This window comes from Arvicola amphibius, chromosome 12 (assembly GCF_903992535.2).
Source record: "Arvicola amphibius chromosome 12, mArvAmp1.2, whole genome shotgun sequence".
Classification (NCBI taxonomy): Eukaryota; Metazoa; Chordata; class Mammalia; order Rodentia; family Cricetidae; genus Arvicola; species Arvicola amphibius.
In genome coordinates, this window is record NC_052058.2 from 28270829 (window position 1) to 28296955 (window position 26127).

A 26127-nucleotide genomic window follows, 5' to 3' on the forward strand; every position below is an offset into this window, starting at 1 on the left:
TGTATGCCACACACCCCAGGGTAACGCTTCGAAAGGGAGTAAAAGCCAACCCTTGGTGTCTAGTACTCGGAATTCTCAAAGATCTAAACCCAAACCAGCTGTTCTGCCGCTCCCAGCCCAGCTTCCTGAACCCGGCACCGTTCTCACATCTGTGGCTTGACTTGACAATCTCTTCTCCAGCCTTGCTGCTTTGCCATCAGATTCTTCTGCTACAGAAGCAGCAAAGGCCCATAAAGGGAAAACTAGGAGAATGGCCACGCTGGCCAGGTGGAGAACAACATTGCAGGTGAGCAGGTCAGTCACCTAGCTAAGGGGCCACCCTCAGGAAGGGGAATCCATTTTCAGCCATGCTGAAGAGCTGGAAAATCAGCTCAGCAGTTAAGAACATTTGCTGCTCTTCAGAGGACTCAAGTTCAGTTCCCAGGGCCCATGCTGGGAGACTTACAAATGTCTGCAGCTCCAGCTCGAGGGGGCCCAATGCTCTCCACGGGCACCGGCACTCACATACCCACATATCAGCACACACAGAGAGACACATAAATAAAAATAAAAGTTTTGAAAAGACATAGGATGAGTTATCCCTTAATGAGAGAATGTACTTTTTCTTCCCAGAATTTCCGCCCCAATACAACCACTATTCAGCCACTGTAGGGCTCTATTAGGTCTGCCTGCTTTTCTGAGTCTTGACTCAGAAAGGTATAAGGCTTCTTCTCTCCTTCAGGTAGTGGCCAGAGCCTAAGCGTGCCTTCTCTAGTACTTGGGCCTTTTCACTCTTTCTCTAAAGCTCTCCTCTCCTTCAGGTGGCTGCCATGCAGCTACTTAGAAATGGCATGGCGTTTGCTCTTTCTCTTCTCTAGCCCCTTCTCGGGTGAGTTCCCGAGACTGCAACTTCTCTGCCCTGGAGTTTTCTTTTCAATTCTAATAAAACTGTCTTTGAAACTTCTGAAGTTTCGACCCATGACTTTAAACTCTACTACAGTGCTACAGTACTGAAAACAGCCTGGTATTGGCTTAAAAATAGACAGGAGGACCAATGGAACCGAATCGAAGACCCAGATATCAATCCACACATCTAAAAATACCTGATTTTTGACGAAAAAAAAAAGCTAAAAAATAAAATGGAAAAAGAAAGCATATTCAACAAATGGTGCTGGCATAACTGGATATCAACATGTAGAAGAACACAAATAGATCCATATCTATCACCATGCACAAAACTCAAGTCCAAATGGATCAAAGACCTCAACATAAAGCCAACCACATGGAACCTTATAGAAGAGAAAGTGGGAAGTACATCCGAACGCACTGGCACAGGAGACCACTTCCTAAATATAACCCCAGCAACACAGACACTGAGAGAAACAATTAATAATAATGGGACCTCCTAAAACTGAGAAGCTTCTGTAAAGCAAAGGACACAGTCAACAAGACAAAACAACAGCCTACAGAATGGAAAAATATCTTCTCCAACCCCACATCAGACAGAGGTCTGATCTCCAAAATATACAAAGAACTCAAGAAATTGGTCACCAAAAGAACAAATAATCCAATAAAAAATGAGTACAGAACTAAACAGAAAACTCTCAACAGAGGAATCTAAAATGGCTGAAAGACACTTAAGGAAATGCTCAACATCCCTAGCCATCAGAGAAATGCAAATCAAAACAACTCTGAGATTCCATCTTTCACCTGTAAGAATGGCCAAGATCAAAAACCCTGATGACAGCTTATGCTGGAGAAGATGTGGGGTAAAGGGAACACTTCTGCATTGCTGGTAGGAGTGCAAACTGGTACAGCCCCTTTGGATATCAGTATGGCGGTTTCTCAGAAAATTAGGAAACAACCTACCTCAAGAGCCAGCAATACTACTTTTGGGTATATACCCAAAGGATGCTTAATCACCACAAGGAAATGTGCTCGACTATGTTCATAGCAGCATTGTTTGTCATAGCCAGAACCTGGAAACAACCTAAATGTTCCTCGATTGAAGAATGGATAAGGAAAATGTGGTACATTTACAATGGAGTACTACACAGCAAAAAAATTAATGATATCTTGAAATTTGCAGGCAAATGGATGCATCTAGAAAACATCATATTGAATGAGGTAACCCAGACCCAGAAAGACAAATATCATATGCACTCACCCATAAGTGGCTTTTAGACATAAGGGAAAGAAAAACCAGCCTACAAATCACAATCCCAGAGAACCTAGACAACAAAGAGGATTCTAATCTACATGGGAAGTAGAAAAAGACAAGATCTCCTGAGTAAATTTGGAACATGGGGACTATGGGAGAGGGTAGAAGGGGAGGGGAGAGGAAGGGAGGGGAGTGAAGAAAATATATAGCTCAATAAAAAACGATAAATAAATAAAAAAATAAAACTGTCTTTGAGCTTCCTTGTGAGTCAGTTCTTAAATTATTTTATCAATGAGACTATGGACCCCAAGAGAAGAGCCCAATTTCCCCAGTAATAGGCAGTGACTTTGGTGGGACTACCCAAAATTCCTGGTAAGACTCCCATCTCTTGAGGGTCAGCCTGCCACGTGTGGAGCCAGTCACCAGCTCTACTCCCTTTAAACTGCACAGTATCTGTCACTCCAGGTCCTCCTGGGAACACCCAAGCAGTGGTACAAGGTTTGAGCCAGACTGAGTTGCCCCAGCTCCAACATTGTTCCATGTCATTTGAGGACTCACGACTCACTCTATAGAACAAGGATGGTAACAATGCAACATAGCACAGGGCACACAAAGTAAGCATTAGTACGTGTGATCTATTTTTTAATCACAAAGCTGACATGGATACTTGTAGTTGTTGTGGGCTTGTTGCTGCTGCCTGTTGTGCAATCCCCGTTTCCTGGGGGCAAGAGTTGGCCCTTTTGAAACTGGTGGTCAGTGCTGGTGTGTTGTGATTGGCTAGAAGTGTGTGTCATTAGCTACTGTGCTTTTGGTTCGCTGGCAGGTTGTTTTGGCCGGTTTTGCTTATGCATTGTGAGTCTGCATGCACTTGCTTGAGCTTGCGCTATTGCCCTGCCCCAGATACTCCCATAGTATCTTGCATGCATATATTCATTATGTACCCAAAATAAACTACTGAAAAATTAATTCTCTAAGTGTTTTAAATAATTTCCACTAATTAAAATATTTGCTCAACATCTACAGGCAAATATTTGGGATGTGAGAATATTCATAGAGTACTAATCGGGTTTTTGTTTTAAAGGCATTATATTAAAATGGGAATAATGGTTCATTTTTATAATATATGGGGGAAAGAAATCTTATAAAAAGACCCTGCACATAAAAATGCTAAGTCTGTGTCTTCAGAATATTTTCTGTGATAAGCCTTGTGAATGACTAATGAAATAGAATGACTAAATCTGTAGAGTCAGAATTAGATATGTCTACCTCAGCAAAATTGTAGTGCAGTCAGCAGAACTAAGGACAGGCATGTTAAAGAAAATGAGGCCATGTGGTTTTGACGGGGCGGGGGGCTGAGTGAGGCATCATGTGGAAATCTGAACAGAAATCTGATAAAGGTTTGATCCATCAGCAAAGACATAAAGCTCAAGGTGACAGCCTTGGCCTTGGTGGATCTTCCATTAGCCTCAGAACATTCTAGATAGATAAACACATTGATCGGGAATTAACATTATCTACTTCTCACTGCCTCCTCACAGTACAGAAGACGAACTCAGACCCTGTGTTCTGAATTTTGCTGGCCTTGGGCTGTTAGAAGCCCTAGCCCCAGTGGTTTGAGGGTTCTTTTGCTTCTACCACTGAAGAAAAGCTAGCTGACCCCAAGAAATTAGCATAAAACATCAATAGCCATAGCAGCACATGATAAACCCTTTGAACCCTGTGCCTGGGAGTAAGGTAAGTCCACGAAGACCTCTGGTTCTGCTCTGACTCCTTCAGTATAAGTCTAACAAATGTGAGAATAATGCATTGTGTATTTTCTCTCTTCAGTAGGATCGAGGGTATTTTGGATAGCTTACGCAGAACAGTATGTTTTCAGAAAAAGCTAGAGTACAAGGTAAGCCATCAAACCCTGTCTCATCTAACCGACCTCTGTGGAAAAACATGGATGACGTGGTGAGTAATACTGAGTCTCGGCCGGCCCCTCACATGTCAGTCGTAGCTCCTGGCAATGATTTGAGCGTTTCACATAAGCGGAGATCATCACATTCATTTTGTTGTTGTTACTGCTGTTGCTGCTGTCTCCTGCTCCACAAAGAGTGGTTTGACTCTCAGCCTGTTCCAGACCACAGGAAAACAAGAGGACACTAAAGTAAGCCACTCTGCCTCATGTGCAATTCCTGCCAACTCCAGAGCGCCTGAAACAGTGGGCTGTGAGGGGCCTGGGGATGGGAGATCTGTGAGGTCCAGCCTCTGCCTGACTATGAATCATGAAGCCGCTAGCACTCCACTCCGCCAGCATTGTACCACAGCTCCGACCTGGCTGCACTGCACGTAATGAAAAAAAAAAAAAATCAGGAACACACCGAAGTTAAAACCTCAAGAACACTTTAAATCCTGGTTTAAATTCATTTTAATTAGCAGAGGTCAGGCCGTTTGTATTTTCATGCTGAGCTATTCTTACTAGTTTAATAACAAAAGCTGTCAGACATATTGTTCTACTAACATTGAAAACCCTGCCACAGAAGTGCATTTTAAGCCGCAGTGGAGAACATGGAAACAGCTTACAGTGAAATCGGCCTTAACGGATAATTAATGAAGGAAATGGCCCAGACTTTTGGTTGGGAAACAACTATTTGTGTGTTGAATGTTTTATGGGTCAGAAACATGATTTTCTAGCATTACCATTTTTCCAAAGCGTCTCTACAAAGAACACCAGTACAGTAAAAGTGAGTCACATATTTTGAGATTCCCGCCTTTCCTAAGTCCTCTGTCTAGAAGGGACCCTTTTTATTTTCTCACAAAATGCCTGTTCTGTCCAGAACACTCCAGCAAAGACGCTCCTAGGAAAGGGACATAATGAAATAAGAGCTGAGACTAAATCAACATGGCTCAAAAAACATCTCTACCATTTGCTGCCTATGCAACAGTAGCAAGCTTCTTGATGCCCTTTGTCCTTCAGGTCCCCCAGGCAAGAAGGAAAAATAGTAGCGCCCCTCTCCCAGAAGGTGAGGAAAACCGTCTTCTGAGGTCCTTCCCTGGCTGGCTCCTTTGGTCACTGGGCTCAGATCATGGTCATAGAGAGGCCTCAGCAAGGCACCTTTCCTAACCACCAAGCTGGAAATTAGCCTCACCTGGGCCTTTATGCCTCCCTCCCTCTTTCATAACACTCCTCTCTGTGCCCGCCTACTTCTCACTATAGAAATCAAGTCGAACTATCAGTTACCATCCCACACTTTCAATAAAAACATACGCAGTGAGGGGCACACACCTATAATGCAGGACTCCAGAGGCTAAGGAGGGAAGGTGACAAGCTTGAGGCCAGCCTAGGCTATCTAGCAAATTCAAAGCCAATCTGGAGTACTAACTAGACCCTGTTCCAAACACACAAACAGATGATTCCCCCTAACTAATGAATAAGTGAACCGCCAAATGAACGAGGAGTCTCCAGACTTCAGGGACTCAGCACACAGCATCTGCACAATGCCAACCACTCAGATACTGCTGGAAACGTTTGAATTATGAATCGCGAATGACGTTAAATTCAGAGTTCATTCCGACTCTGAGATGCCCCTTCTTGCTGACATGGTTAGTAAGTATTCCCTGCTCTTTACTCAGCAGGATGCTGGTGAACAGCTTCGGGAATGGCGCTTGAGAATGGGAGGAGGCCTGCTAGGCCTCACCGTATGCTGGCTGGAGGTTCCACTCAGCTGATTCCCACACTGATCTCTTCACAGGCCAGCCTGCTTAATCAGTGCATTCAGCTGAGGAGGCAACAGTCGACTTGGAAGACAGGAGTAAGAGTTCCGTGTGATCGACTAAGGATGCATGCATCAGTATCGACTAAGGATGCATGCCTCAGTTTCTGAGGTGGAACTAAGCCCAACCATGACCAGTTTCAAGTGACCAATGACTTAAGAGCAGACTCCCCAAATTCCTAAAAATTTAACCAAGGACCTCCCAAGCTACTACAGTCTTCTCTTAGGAAAGAAGGTCTTTTAAGCCTCTAAACTATGTTCACTGCATCCAAACTAAGGTGTGTACTTTTAACATAGGCATACTTTTTACATATTGTCTGTTCTTGATAAGCCAAGATTAGAACAGTCAGCTGGCTGGTTTGATGAGCAATAAAACTAGTTGGGTGTGCAAGCTGCCCTTTTTGTAACACCTCTCAAAGTGATGTTAAGGGTTTAAACATAATCTGCACCCACAGAAGACCTCTGTGAGAACCGATCCATTTCAGAAAAATAGGAATTATGTTTCCATTCTTTTAAATGGAAATGACCACACAAATGAACCAAGACAGCATCAAGTAAGTGCTATTTAGAAGCAAAATCTAAAGCAGAAAAGCAGTGGCCCCACTCTGACCACAAGAACCCAGCATGGAGAGGGGGTATATGTGTGCGCTTAGCCTGGTGGTTTCTCTGGCATCCCATTCTAGCTACATATATAACACCATCCCTTGGTCCCAAACTAAAGCAGCGGCTTTTCCTAACAATAGAGATGCTCTTTTCCCACAATTCTGAGACAGCACAAGTAACATTTCAAAACCTAACGCTCTCCATGCAAGCCATGATGTTTGTTGTTCTTCTTTAGACTAGACTGGAGAATCACAAAGGAGGAACGGGGGTGGGAGGGGAGTTGCTGCTCTATGTATCAGTCGCACACTGTTGCACAACACATAACCCCCAAATTAATCAGCTCAAAAAACACATGTTCATTACCTCCCCCGCCATGGGTCAAGGAACCAAGGCCGCAGCTCCAGCGTCGGCTAGCACTGGTTACCTCATCTGATGCTCAGCTGTGGCTGCCGGCAGGTTTCATTGCTGGCTTACATGCTGCAGACCTCCTCGCCTCCCTGGATGCTGGCTGAAGGTTGCCCTCCTGTCCTTACCATCCAACCTTTCTACACAGCAGCTTGCTTTATCAAAACACTATGAAGGCAACAAGGTAGAAGTCTTCTGTAGCATCACTTGGACGTGGCATCAACGTCCATTGCTTCTGCTGCACTATTTCTTTAGATGCAAGTCTCTACAATTACCCAGTCCTCGAGAGAAAGTAATTACAGTAGGGCGTGAATTCCAAGTTGTAAGGACCACTAGAGATCATTGTAGAGATCTGCCCACCACATTCACACTCTTGGAATTCAAATGGATAGAGCAGGCCAACAAAACACCTCTTTAAGTATCTTAATATAAAACCAAGCCGTGTGGTTTCCAAAGTATGCGGCTAAGACCTCATGAAAATAAAACAGGTGAGATTAAGAGTAAAGGACATTGGATCTGAAAATACCAAAGTCTGCTAAAATAATATTCTAAGCACATACAAACAATATTAGGGAAATCTTATGGGAGCATTGGTATCTTAGCAAATCTCAGCAAGGAAGCCACGCTTTCTTAACGGCAAACAAGGGACTAACAGGGCAGCTACCCATCTAAACAGGTATTCAATACCAAGAAATCTAGTCTACTGTGGAATTAGTATTTAGCACTGTCAAATATCAAAACACAAATATGCATTTTGAAAACGTATCTAAGGCCTGCAATTTGCTATGTGGTATGTGTCTCCCTTTAGCAGTTTTGCCTACATGATACTTTTAGATACATCTCTACGACAGTAGCAAGAAAACTGTGCTAACAATTTCAAACCCTGGCTGGCACCCACATTTTTTTCTAAGCTTTAACTAACCATAAATTCTCAGATATCTGAGCATCTCGACATTCGGCGGTGGTGGCCAGCCAGAGAAACTGCCTCCGGATGACTTCAAATGATTTAATACACTAAGGACGGAACACATACTCAGAAACCCTGGAACAGTCTGTTCTAGACAAATGTAAACGCAGACGAGGATTATCTCAAACCTAAATGGTCAGAGTCGCTCTGTACATTTTACCATTCTTTTCGAAAGCACACACGTCTTCTACTTTCCATCAACTCTGTCTCTGATTCAGTTATGCAAATGCCTGGGCTCACTGCGGCCAATCACCTATTTGGTTTGTTTCTTTAAGAGATATCTGACCAACAACCAAACTTAACCAGACCAGTCCCTAAAGCTCCCAAAACCATAGCCACCTGTGGAAAAGTGACCATAAAGCAACTTAAGAGTTACTGTGTGCTGCACAAGCTTGACTGGCAACCAGATGCGTGCGAGGAGTGCAGAAAGAAGTGCACACGGAATTCCACTTTAACAGCCATGGGCAGAGCAGAGCAGGGAGCCGATGACAGGGGAATGAGGTTGAGACTACAGGCATTTTCCAACTGATGAAACAGCTTAATAACAGATTTAGTACCCAACGCGAGGCTCTGGGGGAGCTGACTGATGCCCTTACCTCTCTCAGATGGATGTTTTCCTTCTCCTTCTGGTCTAAAATCACTTCCAAGTGGCTGACCTGAGACTCAGCCTCTGCCATCCGCCGTGTGCGCTCACTGTCATCCTCGAGGCTTTTGGATGGTAAACCTTTACTCTGCAGCATCTCCAGGAGCTTTTTAATGGACTCATCTCGGGCATTGAGAGTCTGCTTCTGTGTTTCAATTCTCAATTCCATTTCCTCCAATGTCTTCCGCAGGAGGAACAGCTCCTTGGCCTGTCTGTCGTGCTCAGCTTGGAGCCTGCGGAAGTTCTCCTCTGTCAGCTCGATGGTGAAGTGCTCCGCTCCTCGGTTGCCGCTCTCTTGCTGCAGGAGGTGGTTGAGGTCTCTCTGGGTCCGCAGCTCATCCTGAAGGGCCTGGATGGTCAACTGCAGATGCTACAGGAGAAAGATGGAGCAGGAGAGGAGAAAGGAGGAAAGTCAATAAACAGGTCATTGTGCTATCCGCCACGACCACACCATGAAGATGGAATGTTAATCATGAGGTCCAGGGGCCAGCTATGAAGTCCTCCACGGTGACTTCAGAAGCATGGGACAGCACATGGAGAGGGTAATTAATTCAGTGATGCTTTCTGAATGTCTTAGGAGAAGAGAAATGTACACACACACAGAAACGGTATATTAGTGTCGAACCACGTGGGAAATTATACATCTACGGTGTTTAAATTAGGAAGGGCAAGGGTTAGGGGGAAATTTTCATGAAACACATCTTCTTGGGCCCACAACACTCCAGACTCAGTATTCCTTGTTTCCTAAGATGTTCTCAATCCATCATTTTCCATGATAAATGCATAGCCATTTAAAAATGAAAATAATAGGATCCAATACAGGTAGACGCAAACAAGGACTTTATTTTTTACAAATAAAGCTGCGAACAGGTTTAGTAAACAGGATTACTGCCTCTGCAAGCAAAAGGGACTAAATGGAGACACAGACAGCACATTCAAACACACGAGGAGGTGAAGCTATGCAGCGCAAAACAAACGAGCTGCAAAGAGTGGACAAACCTTGGTTCTTCTGGCATCCAATAACTGAACAGCATGGGAAATGAAAAAAAAAACGAAGCAAAAAATCAACATAAAGAAAAGTCCAGTGCAAGCAAAGGATATTCAACAAAAAGAACTTAATCAACATAGAATACCTTCACAAAAGAACAAAAAAAAGGAAAAATTCTCATTACGCCAACACCCATAAGCTACACACAATTCAGAGCATTGAAGCTGGATCAATGCAAAAAAAAAAAAATGAAAGAAAGAACGAGAAGCCAATCAAGGCTTATTTCAATAGCCTTTTGTTTCCCCCTCTGTCTCTGACCCACCCACAATTTTTGGCTATCTTACCAGAGAGGAAATCTATAGAGTACCCAAAACATTGTTTCCTGCCACCACAGTGGAGAGCACCAGAGAAAGTAGTTAACATTGGCAACAAGAAACCCTTGAATGAAGTCAGCTGGTGAATTCATGTCTTCCTTTCCAGACCAACCTCAGACTGCTCAGAGGAGGCAGCCACAAACCTGAAGACGGTTTTTTGCCCAGGGACATACCAGGAAGCTTCAAAAATAGCAGTTACTCATTCATTCACGGACACATAATCCTGCCTGTGAACCAGACCGCAACACTAAGCAGAGGAATCGAGCTGCACGTAAGACAGGGCTCCCGCCCACAGGGACTCATGGTGTTGTAAGGCACAGATAAAACTATGTCTGAGCTATATAAATATTGGAACAGTCAACATTTGAAATCTGTCTGAAGTCCTGTAGCTGATACCCGAAGGTGCTGAGATCTTTCTGAACGTGGTTTCACCCAGAAACTTGCCCAGTGTTGTACACTGCTGAATTACACTCTAGAATGTCACACTTCATCTGCACACTTGGGAATGAGAAGTTCCTTGAGGGGTGTTCTTCTTAGCTGTGTGCCACAGTGCCTCATGGGATAGTGAATCCTACATATTGACATTGATTACTGATTATTTCATGATACAACATAATCTTATAAATGTAAGTTTCAGGGTCTTTTATTCACAAAGCTGTGTAACCACCAACACCGTTTTTATCATGTTTAACAGCACAGAAAGGAACGCTGTACCTTTTAGCAATCTACTTCCCATTTGCTTCCAAAGACCAAAGCCCTGGGAGCCAATAATCTTTCTGTCTCTAAAACTTTGCCTATGAAAGACATTTCTTATCAGTGAAATCATGCAATAAGTGGCTTCTTTGGTTTCATATACATTCAGAGTTTAGTACTTGTTTTAGCAAGTATCAAAATCCCATTGCTTCCTATAACTGAATTTTATTACATTATAGAGATATACTAAATTTTATTTATCTATGTAATCAGCTTGTTTATATACAGGTATTTATATCATCATTGTTGACACTGGCCAAAAAGTACAAATAATCCATGTGTCTATCAATTAATCAGTGCACATATGTGATGTATCCAGTCAATTAAATATTATTTAGATAGAAAATGTGGTGCTATAACTAAAGGATGACCCTGAAAAATACTATGTCAGCATAAAAGAAGTCAGTCACAAAAGACCACAAACGGTGTGATTTCACTTACACAATATCAGATAAGCAAATTCCTGGCAGATTGATTACAGAGAAGACAGTGTAACTACCAACCACTACAGTGTCTCTTCCAGGGTGATAAACACAATCTTGAGCTAGGTGGTGGTGTCGGTTGCACAGCTCTGTGAATATATGGGAACTGACAATTTGTACTCATGGGGCGTAAACTGTAAGATAAATCATTTTCACCTCAATAAAGCTGTCGCAGAAAGTATAAACTAACAGCACAAGGCCATATGATCTTTCTCCACCAAGACCCCACATCTAAACCAATCAAACATTGCACTGGAGCATGGGCCTGCTTTGGGGTGTGCTTTAGCTACAGTCTTCTGACTACTTAAATGTGCTTTCCTCGAGCACGTCTTTGTCCTTTGACAGTGGTGTGGGTTTCCGAGTTGATGCAAGTTAATTTGGAGACAAATGCGATGAATCAAGATGATGAGAATGGAAATTGTCTTTCCTGAGAGCAACCAAAAATCATGTTTGTTCTCTCTCTCTCTCTCTCTCTCCTCTCTCTCTCTCTCTCTCTCTCTCTCTCTCCCTCTCTCTCTCTCTCTCTCTCTCTGTTTGTGTGTGTGTGTGTGTGTGTGTGTGTGTGTGTGTGTTACAAGACTCATAAACAAGCCAGAAGGTTCTAAAACAAATTTGCAGCAATGCTCTGATCACGCGTGCCAACACTGGCAAGATAACAGGAAGAGAACTGTCCCTGGGTGGACGAGTTGTCTATCACCCTGGTCCTCAGTTTTCATATCTAAACAGCAGGGCTCAGTCTAATGCCCATCTTCTTCCTGGGTGGAATAACACAGGTGCACAGTTTAAGGGAAGAAGAGGAGGGCCATTTATCCATTCAGTATACATTTATCTTCTATCTCTCAGACTCATAAAACATAAAACAAGAGGAAGAGAAAGTAGCTCATGTTCATAGCTCCTGTCCACATGTAAAGAAGCAAAGCCACAGAAGAGACACTGTGTCATGAGAGTCATGACAGAAAGTCATAGCTGGGTAGCCAGACACACAGAGAAGCTGTCACAAGAGAAGGACTATGTAGATCCCACCAATGAGTGATGTCTTCAAGGAAAAATGAGAGTCTGCCCATAGCATAAAGTTGCAAACTGAAGAGCCCCTGGAAAAGAGAAAGAAAACGTACTAAGGAACAATCACAGTAAAAACCTGGACAGGACTTACATCTGCCACATGTGGCTCCAAGCTCTAGCCAACTTTCCTAACAGCCCAGAGAGGGTACGCACTGTTACGATCTCCACGTGAGGTATGAGAATGTAGACACAAATGAAGCAAGTTGTTCCAGCTCGTTCAGCTTGAAAAGGGGCATAGCCAGACGCTTATCTAGCCCCTCTGACCTTCGCATCCCTGCTCGAACCATAATTGCATGTGGGCTTGGAAGTGGAGCAAGTCCTTTAGAACGCACTAAGAACGGAGTGGGGTGGTTACAGCAGACCGGTGGGCACGTGTAACAGCTAGAGCGATTCTCACAATTTAGAATTAGCCATCCTATCCATGCTATATTTTGTAGAAAGGTAGCTAAAGGGAAGCTTGTAGTTTACATATTCTTAAGAAACACTTTTCCATTAGTCTGTTAGTCACAAAATGGGCAAATACAATGTGATAGTCAATCTAAACTTCATTTCCTAAATGTCACAAATCTACGTTTGCATTTAGTTTTTGCTCTATTTTAATGTTAATATGTCCAAACTTAAACATTGATAACCTGGTTTCTGCACAAAGGATTCTTTAGTAAAATGTATACACCTGGTAAGTGTTGATCATCTTTCAGGTTCATAGCCTTGAACACAGGGACTAGGAAGACATCTCCTTTGATATCACTTTCTACCCTATCCCCAACTCTATCTCTTCCTTTTCATCTCTAATTACTCAATCTTTAAGAAACTCAGCTTGAGCCAGCAAAATGGCTCAGTTGTACTCTTGCCTCCCAAGCCAGGAAACTTGAGCTTGAGCCCAGAAACTCATGTAAGGGTAGAAGCTGAAAATGAAATTCACAAAGCTGTCCTCTGACCTCCAAAGGTATACTGTGGTGTGTATGCCCCCGCACACACCATGGACACAGACACTGTAATGAAAAATAAAATTAAAAAATAACTCAGTTTCATAAATTTGCTAGATATCCTTATCTCAGGTTAGATATTTAAGAAAGATAATTTCAATTTTTAAATGTAAGAGTACCCTTGCTAAGAAATTTTGCACTAACAATAGCCTCTCAGTTTCCATGTTCGTAATAGAGATACAGTAGAGATAGGAGGTATTAACTTCAATGAAATAAAATCACTTAATGATGATTAAGTGAGTTACTGCTTACAAAGTTCAATATGCCAGGCACAGAGCACATACCCCACCAGTCAGGATGGGCTAAAGTCACTTCAGAGATGACCACAACAAAGTCCTACATTCTGAAGAGGGCAACCCACCTGCTTACCTGGAATTGGACCTTCCAGGGCTTTCAGGGAACTTAAAAGTTAGGTTGTCAACCTCATTTACAAATGAGAACAACAGATGCACACAGGTTACAGGCCCAAGAGAACACACCTGTGCCCCAACAAAGACAAAACCTTTACTTCAGGGATCCTGTAATTGGTACTGGGCAAGCAGACAGAAAGGGGATGACTCTAGACTGACAACCTGGGCTGCCATGGGGTGTCCTATAGGAAGGATGTGACATGACCCAAATAACCTCATTCACAGAACTGAGACCACCCAGTACTTAAACAGTATAGGATACCTAAAAGACAGTTGATATAAGACCATCTGTGAAAGGAATTTGGTTGTGTGAAGAACTAAAAAGCTTGACGGTACCAGCTGCCAAAGGCAAGACTACACTCAGTCCTCATCAGGAAAATTTCTCTGTGCAGAAGATGGTCGTCAAGACAAAATTTCATAAGAGAACAGGTGTCTGTGGGATGCTGAACCTCACTTGGGTCATCTGGATTAAGCCTGTTCCCCAGGGACATCATGGAAGAGGGAGCAGAAAGAGCTGCCAGTCCGGAGGACCCGAACAAAACAGTGGCTTCTGGACACGAGAAGCCACTGCACTAATGAACTGACAGCTGTGGGTGTCTTCATAACATCTGCATAAGATTAACTCAGACAATGCTCCAGCAGACCTGAAGGAGAAGCTGCTGAGTCCCCACCCCAGCTGAGGAAAGAGTATGGCCCCTGGTAGGTTGGTCATGCTCCAATAGGTGGCCACATTTGTGCATATATGAGCAACACAAACTGAACTCAGTGAGTTATTTTTTTGAGGGTGTGAAATTTGGAGGAGAGATGAGAGGTAAATTTGGAAAGTGTGGTGATTTGAATAAGAATGGCCCCCATAGGGTCATATATTTGAATGCTTAGTAACTAGGGAGTGGAACTATTTGAAAGGATTAGAAGGATTGGGAGGTGTGACCTTGTTGGAGGAACTTTGCTGTTGGGGATGGACTTTGAAGTTTCAAAAACACATACTAGTCCCCCACCACTCTCCCTACAGAGCAGGATACAGACCTCTCAGCTACTTCTCCAGCCCCATATCTGCCTATGTGCCACCATGTTCCCTGTCATAATGATAATGGACTAACCTCTGAAACTGTAAGCCAGCCCACATTACATACTTTCTTTTATATGAGTTGCTTTAGTCATGGTGTCTCTTCACAGCAATAGAATGTTAACTAAGATAGGAAGAGTTGGGGGAAGAGGGGTGAATACAATCAAAATTCATTTTGTATGAATGATGAATGAAATTCTCAAAGAATTCATTAAAAATATTATATCTTTTAAATGACAAGGCTGCGGGGCTGAAGAGATGGCTCAGAAGTTAAGAGCACTGATTGTTCTTCCAGAGGTCCTGAGTTCAGTTCCCAGCAACCACATGGTGGCTCACAACCATCTGTAATGAAATCTGGTGCCCTCTTCTGGCCTGCAGGCATACATGCAGGCAGAACACAGTATACAAAATAAATAAATAAATAAATAAATAAATAAATAAACTACAGGCCTGTGTCAACAGATCTAAATGGAGAGAGAGAGAGAGAGAGAGAGAGAGAGAGAGAGAGAGAGAGAGAGAGAGAGAGAGAGAGGGAGAGAGGAAGAGAGAGAGAGGGAGAGAGAGAGGAAAAGACAAGGCTGCGGCACAGTGAGATCTCTGTTAAAGCCATAGTACCGTCTCCAAGAGTCAAAAGTCAGAGCTACAGTGGCCAGTTTCCACTCCCCTTGTGTTCACATTATTCAGCTCCCTCAGTTGAAATCATGCTCCGCTCTTCAACCGTGTAAATGTACCTCTTTTAAGTCAGTCTCTCAGATTCTACCGGCTGTGTAATTATGAGCCTACAAAATAGCAACCTGCAGATTGTATTGCAGTAACCTCTCTTTGGAATCTCCCGGTCATCACAATGGCTGAACTTCCTATAGCCTTCCACTGAGAAAAGCCCTTCCAGGGTACCCCTTCATTTTCCCACCTTCAGCCTGGGTATGAAACTACTCACATCTTAGCTAACCTCCTCAAGTACAAAAGCACGTGCATTGGACAAGGATGTAAAACTCTTTTACTCAGCATCCTGATTCTAGGCTCATTCTCCAGTTTTCCACAGAGAGTCAAAGCTCAAAAGGCAAGCTCCTTTCTCTATGACCTCTGGGAAGAGTCTGGAGAGAACAGCAGCTATGCCACAGAAAGCCCAGGCTGCTGGCTGTAGTCATTTTGCCAGAAGCACTAGTAGACTATACCATATGCACCCTGACATGTGTCCTTTAACAGTCCCTGCATAGCCTTTCTTCCTACACAGAAAGACCAATAGCACTTCAGTCCATAAAAGGGGAGTGTTTTAAAGGACTCTTCTTATATTACACATGAGTCAACAGCCTGGGGGCTAACTAGCTTGGTAAGTCCAGTTCCTTTCCAATCTCAAGCATCCGGAAGTTCAGTGACAGCACCCTAGGACAATGAGGGAAGTCATATCAATGTCTTCCAGCATCAGTCATATTTTCTGACACATCTTCCCATAATACTACAGCTAAGTAAAAGTAAAACCCCCTTCCAAGCATAGTTAGGCTTACAGAAAACAAGAAAGCTCTAAGGAAAAAAGAAGAGGGGGAAAGAATGGGTATGAAGAATAAGGGAGAGAGAGAAAGAGAACACTCCCATGCACGCAATAAAATCGAGAGCAAGAGCCAAAGCAAGAGCTGAGCCAAAGAAGGCAACTGAGACAGAAAGCATGCTTGTTTCCCTATCATGCCCAGGTTTGCACACTGAGTAGAATGGCCTCAGGTAGCTTAGTTCCCCTGATCCCTGACAAAGAAAAGCATAAATCTTCTGGGGTACAGAAGAGCAGAAACAAAAGCCCCTATAGGGGGCAAAAATGCTTCATAAGATGAAGAAATTGGAGAGAAGTATCAGAGACACTAGAAACATTTCATGACTGATACTCATATATAGAACAGGTAAGGTTTTTGAAATGTATTAATATACAAATGAGTATTTTTAAAAGAAATAGTAAAGAACTAAAGATGTAAGAGTGATACTACAAAATGAACTGGCAGATTTGAAAAAGAATAAAATTATGTAGTAATGAAAAGTACAGAATTATGGTCAGCCAACAGGTTAGAGTATTGAGGTCAAGAAACTCCACCACTGCCGCCACCCATTGGACACTATAACCTACAAAACCTACTCTGCTGCCCAAACCCACTGAACCCACCAACATTCCCCTGGCCAACCATCCCCCACAAGATCGGCAGCCCCTCGAGGAACAAGCATGACCTGCACCAATTGGAAGAAGAGCAGCCTCCAAGAGAACAACCCTCTCCAGCAACATCAGCAGACCCTATAGCACAAGTGCCACCCACACCAGTAGGAAGAAGAGGCATAGGCAAAATCCCCACCAGCTGGAATAACAGAATACATAGAAACAGGCAAAACCCACACCAGCTGGAAGAACAGACCCCATAGGCATAAGTAAAGTTCAAACCAGCCAGAACTGGATCTAGGCACCCAAACCCCCACAAACCTCAGCTTAGACAACCTTCCTCAACCTGACACCCAGTCAATTACCAGAATCCTTGGTCATTCAGACCAAAATACAACAAGGGAAACAGACAATAAAGGAAGAAAACACCCATCCAACTAAGATATCATAAGAATCAATACCCATACCTATAATTATTCCAAAAGCAGATGGGTAAATAGTAATTAAGAACACACTCAACAACATCAAGAGCAATATGGCACCGCCAGAACCCAGTGCTTCTACAACAGCAAGACTTGAACATCCCAACACAGATGAAGCAGAAGAAAACAACCTTTAAAAACTTTATATAGAAGACAGAGACATTTAAAGAGAAAATGAAATTTTTCCTTAAAGAAAGTGAAGAAAGACAAACAAAAAAATGGAAGACACAAATAAATCCGAAAAAAAAAAAAAAAAAAAAAAAAAAAAAAAAAAAAAAAAAACAAGAAAAAGCAATCAAACAGTTCAAGGCTTGAAAATTGAAATAAAGGCAATAAAGAAGACACAAACCTAGGGAATTCTGGAAATGGAAAATCTGGGTAAATAAACAGGAACTACAGATGAAAGCATAACCAACAGAATAAAAGAGATGGAAGAAAGAATCTCAGGCATAGAAGATATGATAGAGGAAATAAATTCATCAGTCAAGGAAAACATTAAATCCAACAAATTCTTAGCAGAAAACATCCAGGAAATCTGGGAAACAATGAAAAGATCAAACCTAAGAATAACAGGAATAGAAGAAGGAGAACTCCAGCTCAAAGGCACAGAAAATATATTCAACAAAATCATAGAAGAAAACTTTTCCATCCTAAAGAAGGACATACCTATGAAGATACAAGAAATTTCCAAAATACCAAATAGATTGAACCCAAAATAGTACCTTCACCACATAATAATCAAAACACTAAACACAGAGAATAAAGAAAGAATAGTAAGAGTTGCAAAGGAAAAAGACCAAGTAACATATAAAAAAAGACTTATCAGAATTATACCCAACTTTTCAATGAAGACTCTGAAACCTAGAAGGTCCTGGACAGACATTTTGCAGCCACTAAGAGATCACAGATGCCAACCCAGACTACTATACCCAGCAAAACTCTCAATCACCATAGAAGATGAAAACAAGATATTCCATGGCAAAATCATATTTAAAAAATACCCATCTACAAATTCAGCCCTACATAAAGAACTGGAAGAAAAACTTCAATGCAAGGAAGTTAGCTGCACCCACGAAAATAAAGACAATAGATAATCTCACACCAGCAAATTCCAAAGGAGGGAAATACACACACACACACACACACACACACACACACACACACACACTACCACCAACAACAACAAACCAACAACAACAAAGCCAAAATATAACAGGAATTAACAATCACTGGTCATTAATATCTATTAACATCAATATCAATTATCTATAAAAAAGACAAAAGTTAACACAATCCATCTTTCTGCTGCATATAAGAAATATACGTCAACTTCAAAGACAGACATTATTACCTCAGAGTAAAAGGTTAGGAAAAGATTTTTCAATCAAATGGATCTTAGACACAAACTGGTGTAGCTATCCTAATATCTAACAAAATAGACTTCAAACAAAAATTAATCAAAAGAGATGAAGAAGGGCATTTCATATTCATCACAGAAAGAGTCCATCAAGATGAAGTCACAATTCTGAATATTTATGCCTCAAATACGAGGGCACCCACAACTGTAAAAGAAATATTACTAAAGCCTAAATCACACATTAAATCCCACACATTAATAGTAGGAGACTTCAATATCCCAATCTCACCAATGGACACATCTGCCAGACAGAAAATTAACAGAGAAATAAGGGAACTAACAGCCATTATGACTCAAATGGACTTAACAGACATCTATACAGCATTCGACACAACATAAAAAAAAATACCTTCTCAGTAACTCATGGAACCTTGTCTAGGATTGACAACATGCTCAGTCAGAAAGCAAATCTCAACACACACAAAAAAAACTGAAATAACCACCCCCCATCTTATTGGATCACCACAGCTTTAAGTTAGAATTCAACAACAGCACAAATTACAAAAAGCCTAAAAACTCATGGAATCTGAGCAATGCTCAACTGAATAATAACTGGGTCAAGAAAGAAAGTAAAGATTTCCTAGAATTCAATGAAAATAAATGCAAAATATACTCAAATGTATGGGACACTATTAAAGCAGCGCTAAGAAGAAAGTTCATAGCACTAAGTGCCCACATAAAGAATTTGGAGCAATCTCACAACAGTGACTTAACAGCACACCTGAAAGTTCTAGAAAAAAAAAAGAAGCAAACTCACCCAGGAGGAGTAGAGGACAGAAAATGATCAAACTTGGGGCTGAAATAAGTAAAATAGAAAGAAAGAGAATAATATAAAAAATGAATGAAATAAAGAACAGGTTCTTCAAGAAAATCAACAAGATAGGCAAACCTTTATAGAAACTAACCAAAAGCCAGAAAGAGACCATCCAAATTAACAAAATCGGAAATGAAAACAAGGACATAACAACAGACACTGAGGAAATTCAGAGAATCATTAGGTCATACTTCAAAAACCTGTACTGCACAAAATTGGAAAATCTAAAAGAAATGGACATTTTTCTGGATAGTTGGCAAATACCAAAATGTAATCAAAACCAAATGAACAATTTAAATAGATTGAGAACACCTAAGGAAATAAAACAGTCATTAAAAGTTTCCAACCAAAAAAAAAAAAAATCAGTCCAGGGCCAGGTGGTTTCAGTGCATAATTTTACCATAATTTCAAAGAAGAGCTAAGCCAATACTCCTCAAATTGTTTCGCACAATAGAAACAGAAGGAACATTGCCAAACTACACAAAGATGCAACAAAGAAAGAATTACAGACCAACCTCCCTCATGAAATACTCAATAAAATACTGGCAAACTAAATCCTAGAACACATAAAAAAAAAATCATTCACCATGATCAAGTGGGCTTTGTCCCAGAGATGCAAGGATGGCTCCACATATAATATCTGTCAATGTAAGCCACCATATAAACAAACTGAAAGGAAAAAAGCCTGTATGATCATCTCATTAGATGCTGAAAAAACTTGGACAAAATCCAACACCCCTTCATGATAAAGGTCTTAGAGAGATCAGGGATACAAGGAACATGCCTAAACATAATAAATACAATATACAACAAGTCGACAGCCAACAGCAAATTCAATTGAGAGAAAATCAAAGCGATCCCACTGAAATAAAAAACAAGACAAGATTGTCCACTCCCTCCATATCTATTCAATTTAGTACTTGAAATTTTAACAAGAGCAATAAGACAACAAAAGGAGATCAAGGTGGATACAAACTGGAAAGAAAGAAGTAAAACTTTTGTCATTTTCAGATGATATGATAGTATACATAAATGATTCCAAAAATTCTACCAGGTAACTCCTACAGCTGATAAACACCTTCAGTAACATGGCAGGGTAGAAGATTAAGTCAAAAAACTCAGTAGCCCTCCTACATTCAAATAATAAATGGGCTGAGGAAGAAATCAGAGAAACAACACCCTTTACAATAGCCACAAATAATATAAAATATCTTGGGGTAACTCTAATCAAAGAAGTAAAAGACCTGTATGACAAGAAAATCCCTAAACAGACATGTGGATCAATGGAATCAAATTGAAGACCCTAACATAAATCCACACACCTATGAATACCTGATTTTTGACAAAGAAGCCAAAATTATACAATGGAGAAAAGAAAGCATCTTCAACAAATGGTGCTGGCATAACTGGATGTCAGCATGTAGAAGAATGCAAATAGATCCATATCTTACCACCATACACAAAACCCAAGTCCAAGTGAATCAAATACCTCAACATAAATCCAGTTACACTGAACCTGATAGAAGAGAAAGTGGGAAGTAGCCTTCAATGAATGCATGGGCACAGGAGACCACTTCCTAAATATAACACCATTAGCACAATCAATAAATGAGACCTCCTGAAACTGAGAAGTTCTGTAAGGGAAAGGACACAGTTAATAAGACAAAACAGCAGCCTACAAAATAGGAAAAGATCTTCACCAACCCCACATCGAAGAGAGGGCTGATCTCCAAAATATACAAAGAACTCAAAAAGCTAGATATCAAAAAAAAAAAAAACAAATAATCCAATTTTAAAATGGGGTATAATTCTAAACAAAGAATTCTTAACAAAAGAAGCTCAAATACCTGAAAGGCATTTAAGTAATTGCTCAACATCCTTAGTCATCAGAGAAATGCAAATCAAAACAACTCTGTTACACCTGTCAGAGTGGCTATGTTCAAAAATACTAACGACAGCTTATGTTGGAGAGGATGTAGAGTAAGGGGAACACTTCTCCATTGTTGGTGGGAGTACAAACTTATATAGCCACTTTTGAAATCAGTTTTGGTGGTTTCTCAGAAAACTGGAAATCAATCTACCTCAAGACCCAGCCAATACCACTCTTGGGCATATACCTAAAGGATGCTCAATCATACCACAAGGACACTTGCTCAACCATATTCATAGTAACATTATTTGGTTTTGTTTGTTTGTTTGTTTGTTTTTTACATTATTTGTAATAGCCAAAACCTGGAAAAAACCTAGATGCCCCTCAACCAAGGAGTGAATAAAAAATGTGATACATTTACACAATGGAGTATTACTCATCAGTTAAAATAATAATGACATCATGATATTTTCAGGTAAATTGATGGTACTAGAAAAAAATCATCCTGAGTGAGATAACCTAGACCCAGAAAGACAAACATAGTATATACTCGCTGTAGGGTAAAAAAGCCAGCCAAAGAAACCCACCCTGGCCCTGAAACCAGAGCAAGTGAAAGAAACACCTTGACTCTGAAATCAGAGCCAGTGAAAGAAAGATTTAGCCCTAAACCCTGAACCAAAGAAATGCATACTGACCCTGATACCAGAGCCAAAGAAATATACTTTGGCCCTGAAACCAGGGCCAGTGAAAGAAATGCATCCTGGTCCTGAAAATAGAGCCAAAAGGCTAAAAAGGGCCAGTGAAAGAAATAGTTTGGCCCTGAAACCAGAGGCACATCTGGTGGAGGAGTTACTTCTGTGTATGTTTTGCTTTCATTGGTTAATGAATAAAGAAACTGCCTTGGCCTTTTGATAGGGCAGAACTTAGGTAGGCGGGGAAAACAGAACTGAATGCTGGGAGGAAGAAGGGCGGAGTCAGAGAAGCCATGGATCCTCCGCCTGAGATGGCACCAGTTAGAATCTCCAGTAAGTCACTGCCATGTGGTGATACACAAATTAATGAAAATGGGTTAAAATAATATGTAAGAGTTAGCCAATAAGAAGTTAGAGCTAATGGCCAAGCAGTGTTTTTATTAACACTGTTTCTGTGTAGTTATTTCGGATGTAAGCTAGCCGCATGGCCAGGACAAACAAGCGGCCCCTCCTTGCAACACACATTTGCCTCTGACCAACTGAACATGAAACCAACCAAACCCTGAGCAGGAAACCAACCAACCCATGAGCACAAACTCTAGCAGCACCTGACTCTGAATCCACAGACAGGGAAAGAAACACACCCTGGCCAGAGTCAGTGAAAGAAATACTTTAGCCCTGAATCCAGAATCTAAAAAACACACCCTGACCCTGAAACCAGAGCCAAAGAAGCACACTTTGGCCCTAGAACCAGAGCCAGTGAAAGAAATACACTTTAGCCCTTAAAATAGAGCCAAAGGAATAAAAACAGACAGTGAAGGAAACAGAGTTTGGTGCTGAAACCAGAACTAACTCTGCATCTAACCAACTAAACCAACCAATCCCTGAGCAGAAAATCTTCTCCCTAGGAAAACTCCACCCTATTATATAAGTCCCTCTGCCTGTTCAATTACTGACTGTCCTTTCTCACCCCAGCAGAGGCAGCCAATCTCCTGAACTCCTCCTTCCCAAATAAATCTCTTTCTTTTTTTTTTTTTTGGTTTTTCGAGACAGGGTTTCTCTGCAGCTTTAGAGCCTGTCCTGGAGCTAGCTCTTGTAGACCAGGCTGGTCTCGAACTCACAGAGATCCGCCTGCCTCTGCCTCCTGAGTGCTGGGATTAAAGGCGTGCACCACCAACGCCTGGCAATAAATCTCTTTCTTAAATGAGTTTTGGGTGAAGATTTTCTTTCACTGGCATAGAGCAGAGGAACCATTGCTGAGATGTTCCCTTGGAGGGGCGCTAAACAGAAAGAAAAAAAAAAACTTTGCTGAGACATTCCTTTAGGGGAGCTGAGCAGGAAAAAAAGTAACAATTTATTGCCAGGGCTGAAGGAGATTGCTATGTTTCTGTAGAGTGAAGCAGAAGAAGCAACATCTTGGGCCAGAGAGAAGAAGCAGATATCTTCTGGAGAGACCCCTAATGGAGCCGGGCATGGACAACAGAGCTCAGCTATAATAGGCTCTCCCTAGGAGAGAGGCAGGATTGCTACATTCTTCAGGGAAACCATCCCCCACCAAACTCCAGTTTCAGGTATAGCCTGACTTCCCAAAAGTCAGGATACCTTTCCCTCCAAAGCTGTCCCTTTGCAGCTTCAGGTATATAGTCAGAATATCGTTCCCTCCAGAGCTGTAACACTAGCACTCACTCCAAGTGGATATTAGATGGAAATCAAAGAATAACCAGGATGCCACCCACAGCCCCAGAGAAGCTAAGCAACAACGAGGACCCTGAGAGGGACTCATGGATCTCCCTGGGAAGGGGAAATAGGTGAGATCTCCTGGGTGAACTAGGAAAATGGGGAAGGAGAGAGAACAAGGGATGGGAACATGAGGTTTCAGAATGACTGAGCTGGGGGAGGTGTTGAAGAAGGAGAGCAACAGAAGAAACCTTGATAGAGGGGGCCATTATGGGGCTAGGGAAAAACCTGGTGCACCAGAAGCTCCAAGGAAACCAGAAGGATGACCCCAAAATAAGACTCCTAGCAATAGTGGAGAGGGTGCCTTCTCCTGTAATCAGACTGATGACTATCCTAACTGTCATCATAGAACCTTCATCCAGTAACTGATGGAAGCAGATGCAGAGATCACAGCCAAGCGCTGGGCTAATCTCTGAGAATTCAGTTGAAGAGAGGAGGAGGGACTACATGAGCAAGGGGATTCAAGATCATGATGGAGAAACCCACAGAGACAGCTGGCCCGAGCTTGTGGGAGCTCATGGACTCTAGACCCACAGTTAGGAAACGACAGTCCTGCATGGGGCTGATCTAGGCTCTCTGCATGTGGGTGGCAGCTGTGTAGCTTAGTCTGTTTGTAGGGCCCCCTAGCATTGGGTCCAGGATCTTCCTCTGGTGCATGAGCTGACTGTTTGAAACCTATTCCCCATGGCGGGATGCCTCACCCAGCCTTGATGCAGCGGGGAGGAGCTTGGTCCTACCTCAACTTGATATGCCATGTTTTGTTGACTCCCATGGGAAGTTTACCCTTTCTGAAGAGTGGATGGGGGAGTAGAAAGGAAGTAGGGCAATGGAACAGGAGGAGAGAAGGGAGAGGAAATTGTGGCTGGTATGTAAAATATTTTTTTAAAAAAAAATAAAAAAGAAAAATACAGTATTAATAATGAAAGCCTCATAGATGAGTTAAGATAAAACAGGAAATGAGTGGACAAAAGTCCAATGGAGATAACCCAAAGAACTGTTGGTTTGTTGAAAAATCTAATACAGATGTCAAAAAGCACAACACATAGGAATATTTAAAGATAGAATGCAAATGAGTTTAACCTTTAAGCAAAAAAATGTAAATCTTAATGAAAGAGATAAATGACTAGAAAAGCATCCATCACAATCCAATTCTAGAAGAAAAGGAAGCCTGGCAATTTCTGTCACTATTTTAAAAAGGATCCATGGTTAAAATCCTTACCTTAAAGAAAGCCCAGATGATTCCAATTTACATACTCTTCTGGAGAATCTGATGTGGGAGTCCCCTCTGTGTGTTGCTTGTATTAGTTAATGAATAAAGAAACTGCCTTGGCCTGATAGGGCAGAACTTAAGTAAGCAGAGAAGACAGAACCAAATTCTGGGAGGAAGAAAGCAGAGTCAGAGAGATGCCATGGATTTGCCAGAGACAGACACTGGGAATTTTACCTGGTAAGTCATTGACACATGGCAATACACAGATTAATAGATATGGGTTAAATTAAGTTGTAAGAATTAGCCAATAAGAAGTTAGAGCTAATGGGCCAAGAAGTGTTTTGATGAATACAATTTCTGTGTGGTTATTTTGGATATAAGCTAGCTGGGGGCGGGGGGGTCAGGACGAACAAGCAGTCCCTCCTTGCAACAAGAACCTCTCTATTCATCCCTTGAGACTTGACTAGCTTGATACAACAGCTAGCTTCAAACATGAAGAAAGTAACTTAGAGCCCAATTCACACCCAAACCATGAGTACTGCTCAGAAAAAATAAGTCAGACTTATAAAAGAAATTAGAATGTATAACCTAGTTGTACTTGTTCTAGAAAAAATAACAGAGCAATTCAGTCTCAGATAAACTTCTAATGTAAAAACCACAATGGCAGAGAAAAGAAGAAAGCATACAGCATCCGCTCAAGATAGAGTCATTCATATTTGTTTGTCTACATCTAAGCAAACTAGGCATAAAGAGAACCATTCCTAAAGTGTATGTCCACTGTATAACTGGAATAAGAAGTATTAGAAGAATTCCCATTAAAATGAAATGAAGTCATGCCCACTGTCAACACCATCTACACAACACTCTCCTGAAGGCTTGGGACAAAACAGCAAGGCCAGAAACTGAATATTAGAAGAACTGAAAAAGAGAATAACTCTGACATTATTAACTGAACTATGTGGCTATAAACTTAGGAACATCAAAAGAATCCATTAATTATAAGAAATAAGAAAAATACTATCCTACTAACAGAAAAAAAACAAACAGAAAAAGATGGGTAAATTTGACAATATTAATATTAAAATCACAAATTTCTGTTGCACAAAGGCAGCATGGAGTAAAAAAACAAACCATAAA

The 26127-nt window shown here is 41.5% G+C and overlaps 1 protein-coding gene across 1 annotated transcript in view; it reads right to left on the reverse strand.

The window, feature by feature from the left end:
- The window catches only part of Erc2 (ELKS/RAB6-interacting/CAST family member 2), a 681609-nt gene that overhangs the window by 545549 nt on the left and 109933 nt on the right, over window positions 1–26127 (reverse strand). Inside the window, 2 exon segments of the mRNA XM_042054009.1 lie at window positions 8467–8883; window positions 9513–9536. Coding sequence (XP_041909943.1) covers window positions 8467–8883; window positions 9513–9536 — 441 coding nt within the window.